This window comes from Anticarsia gemmatalis, chromosome 8, assembly GCF_050436995.1.
Source record: "Anticarsia gemmatalis isolate Benzon Research Colony breed Stoneville strain chromosome 8, ilAntGemm2 primary, whole genome shotgun sequence".
NCBI classification, from domain to species: Eukaryota; Metazoa; Arthropoda; class Insecta; order Lepidoptera; family Erebidae; genus Anticarsia; species Anticarsia gemmatalis.
The window spans coordinates 8,834,626-8,850,278 of record NC_134752.1 but is presented as its reverse complement, the minus strand read 5'-3'; the positions used below and the strand labels follow the sequence as shown (position 1 = coordinate 8,850,278).

The 15,653-nt window shown below is 36.8% G+C and overlaps 1 protein-coding gene across 1 annotated transcript in view; it reads right to left on the bottom strand.

The window, feature by feature from the left end:
* Positions 1-14,943, bottom strand: part of stet (rhomboid serine protease stem cell tumor) — an 82,700-nt gene extending 67,757 nt beyond the window's left edge. The window contains exons 1-5 of the mRNA XM_076117572.1: positions 14,784-14,943; positions 13,468-14,006; positions 13,204-13,227; positions 11,581-11,679; positions 11,381-11,446 (exon numbers count right to left, since the gene is read on the bottom strand). Coding sequence (XP_075973687.1) covers positions 11,381-11,446; positions 11,581-11,679; positions 13,204-13,227; positions 13,468-13,722 — 444 coding nt within the window. The 5' untranslated portion in view covers positions 13,723-14,006; positions 14,784-14,943. The remainder of the gene's footprint in view (positions 1-11,380; positions 11,447-11,580; positions 11,680-13,203; positions 13,228-13,467; positions 14,007-14,783) is intronic.
* Between the last annotated feature and the right edge of the window lie 710 nt (positions 14,944-15,653).

Below are 15,653 nucleotides of genomic sequence, written 5' to 3'. Positions count from 1 at the left end.
TTATCGTCGATCCTGGAGATATTTTCTCAGGATACTTAGTGAACTCGTTCGGGTCAATGTCAAGCTGTGGAATTTGTTGAAGGTACGGTATTCCCGTGTCGCTTGTTGTTGTAGCCGGATTTCCTTGTATGCTTCCGTATTATGGAATATAAATATAGTCGCATATAAATGAGAGCCCGCAAATAAACATAAAAAATGCATAATAGTAATCCAGGTAGAGATATAAAGTTATGAACAAAAAGTAGTCGTTATTAATATTCGGATATAGTTAAAAGACATAAAAAGGGAAGAAGTGAATAAATGAATGTCCAGAACGGATGGCAGTCCTATATTTACTTATGTCAATTATGATATATCAGTATGGGCCACCGAGGATGCCAGGACGTACGGGTAGATTTTTATTAAGATGTACCACTTTGCCGAGCCCGTACAACCTGCCAAATACGTTCGTGATGGTATAATTTAGTATGCTATTACGGACAGTATTGTGTGGACAATAAAGACAATAATGGCATAAAAATGTTGAGTCGTTTCTGAATTATGTGGTGCCGTCGGGGTATGTGACAAAACAAGCGCATTTCAGTGTTCTAAATGGAAACAATCGTAAGTAACAGGAAAAGATTTTGTATTTTATGTCGTTGTAAAAGGATTTGAAATCGAATTGTGTGTATGAATATTGGTAGTAATTTTTCACGTAAGTGGGAGAGTGAAGCGACGGGGGGCGCCGACAAAGCTCCCGGGGGGCGGCCACCGCTTCCAACTGCGCGTGCGCATACCAACACTCTGATTTGATAATAAGATGACACATTTAGAAATATCGATTTTTATTATTGTAAGGCCGAGACATACGATTCTACTACACGCAAATACCGACCGCACTTTCAAGGTTTTGCTATCAGATTGACTATAATGCTGCTGAAAAAGAGGTGTTCAGTGAAATTTCACTTTCATTTTCACAATAAAACCCAACCATTTTCAGAAATCTTATTTGATTACTTACAATTACCCCCAACAATAACTTGAAGAAAAAATATAACCATGACAATAAAGTAGTGAACGACAAAGTATTAGAGAGCCCCTACGTTTTTACAGAAAAGGGTGACCGAACTAACAATCTTACCTACACATAAACCGTATTTTTTATCTTGATTGCTCGCTGCCATATCTGATGCTAATTAATCAATAAAAATATGAAGTACTTAAAGTTTTAATGGGTGCGGCGCGACGGGGTCAGGCCGTCAGGGCGGTGTTGTGGCGTGACCGCGTAGGATCGCGTTTTGGCCGCCGCCCACGTCCACATAACCTATTGTCTGCCCACGTGTGGGCACGAGACGACGAGGAGACGTGATGCCACAACATCAACAGATATCTCTGTGTAATTAACGTGAATAAACCACAATTGTTGCCTTGCAAAACTGAGTAACGGCACAGCGGCGCCGCCATTCATAATTTGACTGTCTGATGATTTTTGTTGGACTCAAATCACTATACACAATCAATCTCGATAAACTATATATAGGCGTTATGATGATGTCAGTCCAGAGGCCCTAGAGGATAGAATACTATCTAGACATGGACACAGTTTTTGATTATCTACCAGATACGTAACATGTTAACCAAAATTGTAGAGATTCCTTATACATGGATGTCCAACAGGTTTATTTTTTTTTAAACCTTCTAAAAGCCTTTTATTTAAGACGGAAATCTTTGACCACATATACCTACATAATAAGATCGGAACTGGACAAATATTCCAAAATTGATTCAAATATAGGACTAATCCTTTGGGTATTAACGGATTAAGGTGCCAACGGACTTACGGGGTATTTTACAAATCACTAACATTTTATTGTATTCTTACAAAAGTGTCACAAAGAAATCTATTCCTTTAGCGGTGCTAATGTAGGGTAAACACAACATTAGCGGAGTGTAACAATTGATTATAGTGTCCGGCTCGGCCGCCTACGCCGTGTCATTTTCTCGGTAACAGAGGAAAGAAACGACTTGTGTGGTAACTGGCGAGGATCGCTTGCACTCCAGTTCCGTTTTAGCGTGGAATAAAACTTTATATGGCTTTTGCTTTAGTAATTTTATTGAGCATAGAATACAAGAAGCGTGGTAATGATTATATGTAAATATAACAATTAAGATACCCTTAAAACAAATTTAGGCGTTGGCGGTGGGCACATATGAAAATTATTTTATTTTAATAAGATGGCAACAATATTTTATAGTTGGAACAAAGGCTAATAGTGAGCAATAAAGAAGAAAGGCAGGCTGGTGAGCCGTGGGCGTGAGAAAGCTATGAGGACGGGGGCCAGTCGCGCTAGCCGCTAATGTAACACTCAAACATGTATGTCTGCACTACTGGGAGCTTTTGTCACTACTTTATTCACCAGCACACACTATTTAATTAGTACCTAGTTCAATTTATCGTTCCAGATTTAGTTAGTAACGGCATAAATTTGTAGTGTTATGAAGTAATTTTGAATATTTCTTTCATCGTCTTTGAAGTATATTATATAGAAATATATTATACCTACATATATTTAAAAACATATTAGTGAAACGCTTTTGTACCTGAAGCGGTATTTACATGTCGTCTGTGGGAGCAGTACTTATCTATGAAACGTTATAAAATAAGCGGAGAGACCACATGCGGTTTCCTCATATTGTTGAATTCCTAAGTTACTATGTGAACTGCAAGTACGTACAACAATAAGTAAGATATTTTATCAGTTAAGCTGTTAATCCAAGTTGAAAAATCTCGTGAGAATTGTAACAGAAGCGCCAGGTGTGACGAGAACTCTTGGCTCACGTGATCCTTATCACCTCTCTCTACTCTCACGTCGCACCAACTAATTGCTCTTGCTCACCCACCGTGAAATTACACCATTTAAATACATATATTTCAAAACAATAATCTGAAATGTTGATAAATTAAAAAGAAATGCCACTTTTTTCCGTAATTAATAATCTGCTCAGGACAAAAACTGTTGCTTAAGTCTCTGTTCATAGTGAAGTACTATTGTTACATTGCAACAAGTAATTTCTTGAGGTAAATGCATGCAAAAGCTTTATGAATTAGTCCGTCTTGTTTCTACTGTAGTGTAATAATCTACATCTCATCGGTGTGTTCTTGTAGGTCGGGCTTCGACGCGGTTGCGCGTTTTAATCGAAGCTCCCTGAGAACGTCGGTTTAATTAGTACCAAAGCCACCATGTATGTTATTATCTGGACGTCAAACACACGGTAACGCCGGCATTAGGGGCGTTTACCCTATATTTCTATGTGCATACCTTTGAATGATAATTCGCGCTCATGTGCGTTCCCACTTCAGACTAAATGCATGTTTTTGTTTAATGACGCCACGCTATGTTATTTCCTTTTTTCTTGACATTTGTTTCCATTATCTACTTTCAATAGTCATGTTTTTGTTATGTTTTATTTATTTATTTGTTTGCTTTGATGTGTTTATAGTTTAGCCGCGAAACAATACAGGATAGATCATAATTGTCTACGGCAATGATCCGCGTCTGCGCCTGCGAACAATCGCCCGCGGCTACATGACGAATCCAATTAACAACACTAACATATTCCGTCGGGCGGTAGTATTTATGTTTCCTCACAGTCGCACTGTAAATATTTAGTCCAGGAGGCGTCTGGCATCGCCCTTGTCTTATCTCTTCATCGGGCGCGTGAACGATTTCATGGGCAACTTTGAGTGCGCCTGCTGCGCCGACGTACAGGATACAGGTTTGTAAATACTGATTAGAAAGTGGCACCTAAACGAGCGATCCTTGAAAACTTCGTTACGCAGATAATCAGGAAGTTTATTTAGTGGAGCGTCGATGTTAGTGAGATAGTAGTCACGTGCCGTGGCGGCGTGGCGGCGTCGGTGGCTGTATGATAGCGGATAGCGGCGATAGCGCAGTAAATCAAGCATCGGTGCGCGCGAGTCGCAGTCGCGTGCGCGTGGGCATCGACAGGTGATGTCGGTCGATTATCTGCTAATTTATACGCGCCGCTCAACTTCTGTTCTCTCATATAATATTATTCATTTCGACACAACGCAAACGAGCTCGCTAAATATAGAGAGCGGCATTCCATGGACAACGCGCCTTGTTCTCCAGTAACTGTCGAATTGTTTTATTATCCTTTTTCGATTACAATTTCTTATTTTAAATGTCAGTTGTTCACGGACGAGTCAGGATGGCCGGCTTCTATTTGGAGCAGTGTTTGTTGTTACCGTGCTGATGTCACCGGTCCCATGCCATGATCATAAGGGGGCCCGTTTTGGAATCTTTACGATCGACACCTCCACATATTTGCAACAGTTCATTCACCGACGCGAATGTGAATGTCATTGTCAACTCACATTTATCTATTTGAGATCAGATGAGCATATCCGTGTTTTAATGATGACTTCATTTGTATGTAAGGAAGTTATTAATAGGTAGGCTTTATTGTTTACCGTTGCAGTGACGATAACATCGACGATATAGAAGATGTAGAGCAGATGGACACAGGAGAAATAGTTACCTAGCAGAAGTGAATCATATTGATTCTTAATTAAGAGCTTACTATTACTGCAAACGACTGAGGGATAGTATTATTGTAATAATCGCATGTGATAGAGACCTCATTAAACTAAAATGAAAGATAAGACCGTCAGTTATTTTCACTTTGACTAAATAACGATACATAGAAAACAGCTAATCGTATAAAAAAATAACAGATTGACCATAAAATGTTTTAAAGAAGCGAAACATTGAACAGTAGCATCAAAACATTGTTCAAAACTGGAACCACAACTTGTCAAATTCAAAGATTAGATTTAGTAGCCATTATATTAGAACTACCGTTGTAAAATCCTCTTCTAACAATGATGTGTTTTGATGTTGAACATAACAAATCTAAATTAAGTAAACAAGGAAAAAATAAATAAATCCGAACCAGGGTACACGAGTCTAATTTGACATTTGACTCCAAATACCTCGTTTGAAAAGTTACTGTACTTATTTTGAAAGATTTCCTATAAATGTTACAAAGCGGGAGTTTTACTGTTTACCAAGTAGATGTTTAGGTTATTCTTTGACACTAAGTATTTGATCTAGTTAATTTTAAAATATGATTATAGTTAGTTGAACAGCGGAATTTCCTATGACTGCATACGATCATGTAATGACTACAAACACGTGTTATCGATGACACGATATTCAAAATAGCATTCCATTATGGACTTATGATATCATCACCTGTGCCATTATGTAACCTATCGACGTCATTGTCCAATTTGTGGACCATAACAAAGGCCCCCCTGGCAATAAATATATTGATTTGAAAATATTTTGAGCGTTCCTTTCATAGGTTCGAAGCGTAAAATTTTGATGTTTGTATCATCCCTTTTATTAGTTATGTACGTAAACAAAGCTGAGTAAAGGGTACAGGTGCGTGTGAACCTGCCGCGCGTGAAATTACTGTAAATTTGCTTCGGTGTGGTCTTGAAAAAAATGGTGTTACGATTACACGAGCCATCAACCCCCACGGACGATTCACCACGGTGACCTCCGCGCATCATCATCTGTCCCTCCGGCCAACATTAGCCCTCCGAGGGATATTTTTCCTGTATTCGTATATTATTTATATATGGTGACAGTTAAGAGTGTTTCTTCTGAAGTAATTCTCGATAGCACTTATTTGTATAACAGTGTCGATTGTTTTAACATATAGCTAAATTCGATAAATGGTAAGTTGTTAAGTAACTATTTGCAACATTGTAAAGGATTCAAATCAACGCTTTGTTAATTCTTTATTTAATAAACCAAAATAAATGTATTATTATAAACCTAAAGAAACAGACATAAACACAATAAGACATTGAATACCTGTACTTAAAAGATTGGGCTTTATTGCATCATTAGAATACCTTTCATTGTGAGGATGCGAAACAATAGGTTATATAGAAATTAATGTCCTAATCGATGTCAAACAGAACTCGTTATTTTTCTTCAATGGTCATCTTAACTGCCATTTGAACGAATAAGAATTTTCATTCCAGCAAGCAAGTCATCAGTTACCTCAGGGTAATAAAATGCCGACTTTTCTTTCTTGCTTACTACACTCATTTCAAATGTTTGAACATGGCACTTATTAAGATACTTTATCTGCTTCTTTGACCAATCTAATCGATTGTAGTGGTAAATATCAAGAAGTGAACATTATAAATTTACACATCCATATTATAAATGAAGGGTTCTAAAAGAATTTCATCAAGGGTGGGATCAAAGTGCGGCGGCGGCGCTGTCCGGCCGGTCGCGCGGCCGAGCGGGCGCCAAGATCGCAACGATATCGTCGCTAGAACAGTAATCGTCAATAAAATCTCAATTTAGATGGCACCGATACCGTGTGAGTTACGGACGGACAGTCAGCCCGAACACGAAAACTTACTCGACGATGGAATGCGCCTCGTGACAGGACCTGCTAACGAATTAGGTACTCACAAGTTTTTTCTTTGACACTCCTAATGTAATTTATTTTTTTATTTTATTTAGCCCTAATGACTGAGGAAAAATGAGCAAATATTGTATGATTGACCCTTGGATATTGCTCATGTTTTATTGCCGAGGAGCGTTCTCTGTTCCGCAAAGCTGTTCAGCAAAGAGGTAGTGCGCCTGCGCCGCATGCGTCTCCATGTGTAGAGTGAAGCGACGTCGGTGCGTGGTGCTGCACCAGCGTCATCACCAACCAGCACGTCGGGCGTCCGCCACCTCGAATTAATGACGGCTTGACGCCTCGCCGACAGCGGCACGCCTACGCCTATTTATAACAGACCTTTTTGTCTTTTTGCTCCCACCCCACTGGCCAGTCACAGATAAGAAGGACGTCAAAGTGGGCATTTAAAAATAAATTTGTCGAAAGTGATAAATGATGGATATAACTTTTATTATTTCAAATTAAATTAACGATCCGAACGGGACGTCTACCTTTTCTCACATTAGAGGGATCTTATCTGGAATGATTGCTTCCATTACCTTGGAGAACGGACATGTTGTTTTGTAGGTGAGGGAAGATAAAGAGATTAATGCGTAAAGCAATTAATTTTGATTGAGGTGTGTTTTATTAAGTAATTGTTTTTGTTCCCAATGTGGATTTGAAACGCACCATGAAGTTCTGATTTGTTTATGGTGGGTTTTTTCAGCAATATATTATTATTTATGAACTCCCAGGACTACACGTCATACATTTAGTAAAATAATGGCATCCGTTTTTGTTAAAATATTGTCGTAGAGTCAAAATATAACACGTTTTGTTTTTCACCGCGTAGGGGTGAATGAAAAAATGTTAAAAGTTAGAATTAAATGTTATGAGTGTTTTGGAAGTATGTTTGGCGTGTGGCTCGTTCCCACAGCGAGCTTTAATACATTTTCCATGTTCCAGTTAGCGCCCCATAAATTGATTAAGGGTCAGCGGCGACTCACAAAAGTTTTTTGTGACGCAAGACAGGTAATACTTAACTGCTGCCATCCTGAGGCTAGCATAACATTTCTTATAAGCTTTTAAAATATAATGAAATTACGGAGCCTTAAAGCTTTACTAATATAAATGTTTAGGTAAAACAAAAAATATATGTAAAAGCGAATAATCTGTGATCAATTTGGTGTTAAATCAACGTAATGGAGTGAACTAATTTCCTGTGAGGAAATTGCTGTTGGAACGAGTGCGATTTCCCTAAAAGCTTCTGTTCCAGTCACCTCGGGTACATCAATCATTTGGGTTCGCTAACGTTCAAACATTTTCATAACAATGGGTAACCAGCTTTTCACGATTTATGTTCTGCGGTTCATACATTATGTACTACTGTATCCGGGCTCTTTGACCCCACGCTTTCTTTTTATTGTTCTGTTCATGATACGCTATTACTAAAAGCTACTTTTAGGGTAAGGTTTTATTTTCTTCGTAGAGTTTTTAATGGAAATAAATTATACCTCTAGTCATAAAACACGAAGATCCTCTTTTATGTCAATGGAAGTATCTTGTGTTTGTCACTTACCCCCGGATTCTGCATTTAACGGTAGTTTATCTATTCAATAGCGTTTGTAAGAGTTTTGACATTATTGAATAGATAAACTACCGCTAAATGTACCTCAGAAACCGGGCGTTAGTGTTTTAGATTTAGAACTAGGCAGGAACTATGTCCGAGGGTAAGTATTCCAATCCGAGGCAATTTAATCTAATTAGCAATTATATGGGAGCTGCAGATGTTAGGCTTGGCTTATTGATATTCACAATGTAATTTAAACTAAATCACTAGGAGCCCTGAGCTTAATACGAGTCTTCTCACTGACTCTACTCCCTCGCGTTATAATTATTTGAATTTACTTCTTAATATATTATATAGATATAGGAAGCACTTCCTATATCTTATATTTGTATAAAAGTATCTACGGAAAAGAGAAACGGGACTAGATTATTAAAATTATTACTTTCAAGCACAAATAAAATTTATTATAAATAGTACATAAAATTAAACCTTTCCAATACGAATGTAATGTTACATTTAGTGCGAAATAAATACGAATGGAATTATCCAACCAGTACAAAAGAAACGTCGAAACTGGACTTTTTGAGTGTTGAGCAAAAACTTTGACTGGACGTATAGAAAGACATCGCTATTTAAAATAGACAGAATAAAATGAAAAACTAAAATATTCGCTTTGTGTTTATGAATGAAAGTTATTTGGACCGTAGAGAAGAGACAAGTCCATTCAGTTTTTAATCCCAGAATAACTTCCTTTCATCTGCTAGACATCCGGCCAACAGTTGATGACTTAGTCGAACTGATGTTACGATATTTAATTGGCATTTAGCTGGAAAAAGTGGAAATGTAGAGAACACCTAAAATAGAACAAAATTTAACATTTTCAGGATTAAGAAATAAAAATCAATGTTTTGTTTTATTTATATGTTGACTTTTATCTCTTTTACAATGTAAGTTTTAAAATCTTTTTGCTAATCTGGTGATTCCTTATTTGACGTAGGTAAATATTATTTTTATTGAGACGTAACAGAGACTTCGGACATAAATGATATGATATGTTGGACGGTCGCAATGAAGTCAGCCAGTAATTTAACCTGTGAGTTTTGGTAGGTTCGAACAAAAAAGCGCGAGGTGACAATATAAATAACAATTTGGCCCACCCCGTTCGTATGTGGTTCGCTCGGATTAGCATAAGAATGCCGCATCATGGACGCCCACGACCCTACACTGTCCCTCGTTGTCTGTTTATACGTCGAATTTAATTTTGATTTACGACTATACACACAATTGTAAGTAAAACATTTTTCGATGAAATGAATATAAAAATGCCGGCCCGCAACTACACGCCGCCTATGACTCTATTATACGACGCTTACTCGCTTAATACTAGTCAGAAAGGAAAGACATTTATGTTCTGCTCACATAACAATACACAATAGAATACGAGAATCCAATATTTTTGTGATAAACATAAAATAACAACATATTATCTTAATTTAACATAACGTCAGTAACAAAATATTTTGTCATTGTTATCCATGTAGTACAATAAGTCGGTCTTCGGAATCAAGATGTGGTGTTCCCGAAAAGAAAGTACGGAAAGAATAGATAAATCTATCGATACAGGATAATAATTCGGTTGCTCAAGATAGGACTGAACTATACTATATCGAAGGTCTACTTCATGGCCAGTAACATTTTATTATTCCAGCCTAGATGTTTTTCTCTTCGAAGCTTTATTCATTCGGAAAATAAAGTAATTCGGGTGTCATTCCGCTATAAATTGTGCGAGTGTCTTTGGTTACAGCCTAAAAACGCGCTTCGAAAATATAGAGTAAAATTGTATCGAACAGAATAATAATTTGTTTGTACACGCAAATAGAAAACAATGGCTTTGTCATGGTAAATATGATAACAGTACAAACATATTATAAGTGCTAATTAAACTCAAAAACAAAGTCTCTACATTCTACTTAAGTAATTCTTAACATTGGATGCATAATAAATTCTTGCAAAAGTGTCACCTATGAAACCTTATAAATTCAACAACCTTATAATTCTCTAAACCCTCTTTAAAATAACTTAATAAAAGAGGTGTTGGAATATAATTTACGAGAAACATTAGGGCGAATTAAAGTGCTTCTTAAGATTCCTTTATGCAAATATTGTTAAAAATATCGCCTACCTCTGCGATTAAATTAATTGAGGTTACACTTCCATTTGGCATATTCGGGTATTAATTTGACAAACGACGGTTAATCAGATCATCTACCTAATTATTTTAAACAGCTCATAAAACTCTGGGTTTTATGTATTTTTCTGATGCATATCTCTGTGAATTTGTATATTTATTTAATGACGGCCGATGATTAGATAAGGTAAATTTGATAGATCTTATTTAAGTATCGTGAGATTTATATAGATTTCACACACATGTTAATCGCCGATCTGATTGCAATACAATGGATTCATCCACTGCAATTAGATCGTCCATTGTCCATGAAAGAAGGTCAAACAGCTCTATCTCTTTGTATCTTCGACTATGACTCCAATCGGCCTTTTATGGAACTTCTGGTTTTCGATTAATTTCTCCTCGCAATACTATCTGAGTAGAGACATATGAACACATTTTACATCGGAAATAATCTCTGACAAGTTCGTAGAAGAACAAATCTTTGGTTTTTAGTAACTAATTAGTTATCTTTTACTTCTCAAGCTCTAAGATGTAGGTAATCAAAATAAAATAAAATAATAAACGACGGTGCTCAGTGTTAATACGCATTTAAGATAATATATTTAACCATACAAAAATAAATGTCCACCTAATAAATCGTGCCGGGCCTTATCGACTTTCGAGACGCGACAGTAAGGACTCGATAAGGATGTGGGTCCATCCAAATGGTAGTTTCGGAACGTGTAACTTTTTGGTTTGCGTTAAGTTTCCTTTTATCTTTGTGAGGTGAAACTTATTCGTTGTGTTATTTGGTTTTGGGGACTCGTGTAGGTATCTGGCGGGCGCGAGCTGAGCGTAATCGGCGTTGCATCTTAATTTAGTTGTCTTGTATTGTGGGAGGCGGCGGGCGCGTAGTGGGACATAACCTAACCCACTGCGGAGGTAAAGGACGCCGAGTCCGACTGACGCATACATATATCCCTATATTTATTACACGTCTGTTAAATAAGATTGATTTTATTAGCTTAATTGGTACCACAGATTTCGTAGATCGATGAAGATATAGGTAAGTACTTAGTCTTCAGAAGTACCAACAAAAACGTGGTATACATGAAGACAGCTGAAAATGGAGCTTTTCTACCGCTACTTTATATCTTATCACTTACCACATTGACGAACTCCTGAAACGTGATAGCGTTGCTCGTAGCGCTCTGTGCTTTATCTAAGAGGATCTGAAATACAAATGAATTACAATGAGTTTTGACATATTACCAAGAACATCCTAAGCATAAAAAGCTCTACTTGTCTACAAAATTACTGTTCTATATAAGCTGGAAAAGGCGGGCAATTTGTAAGTCAATCTTACCTCTCGTTTGTGGGACGGTACTTGTGCTATAAAGTCTGGATGCTGGAGGGTCTGCAAGAAGTCTGGCCACGGAATCTCACCAAAACCCTCCGGATCGAACTGCAATCATAATGGATATGTTTACTATTGTACTTATATGACGTCATATTACATTAAGTATACCTATTTAGATGGTGTTTTAGAAGCTTTAATAAATGTAGAGTTACAGTATTACTGTTCTTGCTATTTGCCTAGAATGAACGAACGAGAAGGGGTGGATCGTGTTCCTAGTCGATAAATGCGCTGAGATGAAACCCCGTCTATAAATTTTGTGTTTGGTATTGGGCTACCGTTGTTTGGCTACCTTAATTTTTTCACGGAAGTCGTGACAGTTTTTAATATCATTTATTTATGCTTCTTATATTAGATAAATCTGCAAAGATAAAGTTTTATGTTCCCATCGCAAACTGCGGAACGGTTTATTATCGCATCATTAATTCACCTGTGCCTCGATACGGTCACGTAGGACTATTCTCAATTATGATTTCACAGTGGCACCCCGCACGTCATAATAACACGTCTCGTCTCTCCCACTTCACACATGTTCGCTTCAGTTATGATATTTTCATGTGTTTCCCAAAACAGTGGCACAAAAAATGTGAAGCGCCCCTATCTTGAGTCTCGCATTATCTCAATGTTTCGTACGTGACGACATACCGTTTGATCCGCGCGACACCGCCGCGCCTTTATCTACTTATAAAACATTTTATACCCCGCTTCTGTACATTTTAATCAGTCAAAAACAAAGAATATTCTTTGAAATTTGTTTCCGGATGCTAAACGACAGTTTTTATGAAATATGTGGGTTTTAAATCGTACCTTTATGTGACAGAGTCGCCACTTTTACGAGCTTTTGAAATAATTATTGTCATTTTATATTCATAGAGTTAGCAGAACCAGTTTATATTTTTACCGTTTACGATAATAAAGTTAATTAACTAGTTATTTATCCCAATTACTTCACATTTAATAACTATACATTACATTTAAACCACACTAATTATTTAAATAGTAGTTCTATGTGTTATTTTTCCCGACAATTAGCTGAAGATGGTCACGTAAATAATTTTTGTAATAATTAAAATTTATGTTGATATTATTTGTCAGCTCGTAAATTAACATGTCAGTGGAAATGCTGACATAACAACAGGTAGCAAAATAAAATAAACATATCGCACGTGGCATCAGCGCTGTCGACTGCAGCCGCCGACATGTCCTCAACCAAAATATATTTATGTTCATTTCATCTCAACATAACGCACCTCGTCAATCGTTGTGTTATGCATTTTTATCTATAAACTAACAGTTGGTAACTGACTACAGTTGCTTACTAAGGTACTTGTCTTATTGAACTCTACATTGCGGAATAAGTGCAAGCTCCAATTACTATTAATCATTGGTGCAAATTATGAAATTATTTTATCTCAATCGAAAGTTTATATATGCAAAGTGCTTGTGTATGACTATGAAAGTGCTAAAAATACCCCCGATAAGACTGTATAAAAGTATATTAGTAGCCAGAACTAAAAACATAACTGAAAAGAAGAGAAAATGGATCTAATATAAAAAAAACATAAAACTCACCCGATCAAACAGGAGGCGCCATTTCTGTTGACAAGGCAATGAACTTTAATTATTTTTTGCATTTGCACACAACCTGGTAATTCCAAAACTCTTTGTAATTAGAAAAATAACTCAATTAATAGTTCCATTAAAACAATGAGGTTCACACGCATAGAACGTACATTTACCTTTTAAGGCTAACTGTACTTTGATTAAATTTGTATTCCTCTATTACATGAATGGCATTGTTTTTGCATTATACTGATATACCAAAAATGTTCTTACATCGTGCATCAACTCCCTCCGTATTTCCGCCTCGTCCAGTTCCGAGCCGAGGTCCGTGTGATCCGTATCATACAATGGTTCGGCTGCCCGGGATATAGAACCGAGAGAGTCCCTGGCCGATGCAAGGGATCCGGTAACCGTTGGTAGTACCCCGGCCTCAATCCCGGACTCCATGGAGGTGTTGGTCGAGAGGATAGTGGCAGCGGGCGGCGCGCGCACCTCGCCGCCTGCGCCACTGCCCACCCACACGGACATGCTGCTGGCAACACCATCCACCCTACTGCACCTCCCTCCTATTACAACGACCCGCTCAACATCGTACTACTAAGACCTTCTTGGTGTAAAGCTATTATGTTTTCAACTCGTAATATAGGTACTTAAATTGAAATTAGTTTCCTTCTGGACAGATATTAGGACCGAAAGATTATTTGGACGCTAATAAATTGGACTTTCAATAACAGACAACAAGAACTAGAATCTAATGAACTGCACAAATATTGTAAGGCACGGTTGTTGGTAGTTTTGGCCTTGCTCGACACCTGAAACAAAAGAAGTATGTTCTTCAAAATCAGGTATCTGGTAGACCGTAAGATCGTGCGTATGATGATTCCAATTTATTTCGAGGAAATCTTACTCTTCATTGCAGAGAAGATACAACTTGTATTAATTTAAATCAAAATGTTTTTATATTTTTAAACAACTATCTTTATTGAAAGACCCCATAGATACTTGAAGCCGCAATTTAGTACAACCGTAATATACCTACTTTTCTAGCTAATATTTTACTCTACCTATAAAATGCAAGCTTAACCTTATTAAGTCTGACGTTTACGGCATAAAATCAAATTTTCTGTGCGCCGAGATAGGCAATCAGCTGAGGGAGGGAAACGTGAGCGGAACAGAGGGCTTCAACCCTCTTGACGTTGCTATAGTAACGCACCGCAATTTCATACTCCGGTTAACTCTAGGCTTGTTTTGAGAACACGTGATCACGCCGATTTTCATATTATGGACTAATTTATTTAGTTAATTTAACTTTATGTAGGTTTTGTCTTCTAGGCTACGTAGCGTAATTCTAAATTTAAAATATTGAGTAAACATTTATTTGACAATATTATTAACTTATTTTAAAATGTTTTTACGTGTTGTTTATTTAAATTAGAACTACACTTAACAAAAGAGAGCCTTTAAATAACATTTTATTTAATTTAGAACTTAATTTCATTCATGGTAGTAAACTTTAATTCAAATGAAATAGGGTTGTCTTCGGTTTGTTTTCCGGAAACCAACATAACCAAAATATTTATGTAACTTACCTTCACTTTTTCCGATCGTTCACATCACTATCATAAGGGGAACTTTACACGTGACTTCATTTCCAAAATATATAAGTTATATTAGTGTTTCGTGCCAAGAACACATTAGACTTCGAAACCCGGTGGACATTTAGCTGTGTCAAAACACTTCGTGTGCTAGTGAAAGTGAGAATGGCGTCCAGATTTCAGCGCATGCGTGTTGTTTAGAATCACAAGAGGGTGCTTGCCATGAAATATGTATATGGCCCCTTTCAAATGCAACGTTTTGCCACTGTGTGCCTTGATCATACTTTACTTAAGTTTTCTTGTGTTAGGTGAACAAGAAACTTTCTATGTAGAGTGTGTAGGTGGGCAAGCTAGCTTGTAGATTATATACTTTTAACTCTTTAAACATGACGTATACGATTTAACTTTGCTATAATTATATAGGAAACTGAATTCAAGCTGAAAGTGTGCTAAAAAATGGAAAATTCGTCATAAAGTCAATGACCCAAACGGAATGTACGTAATTAATTAATATGCGATTTATTAACCTAATGATATCATAAAAATACATTTTTTAAGTGATTTGGTAAAGTTATTTGCTGTTACTACAATTTTAAACAATATAGAAGCGATGCTTATTAGAAAATACAGGGCAAAGTGCAATCAAAGCGCCTGGACAATTTATTTGAGCATGGTTATCAAACAAAACTGCTGCTACTTAGCTTACCTTAGGCGAACTAAATAATCCTTTGACAAGCTTTTTTTGCTAAATCTAAAAATTATCTTGTAAATAGAATAAAAAGTACAACTTAACTTAAAATCTGTGTAATTATTCTTTGTTTTTATGTTTTTCTTTTAATTTTAAATAAAATTAATAAATGTTAC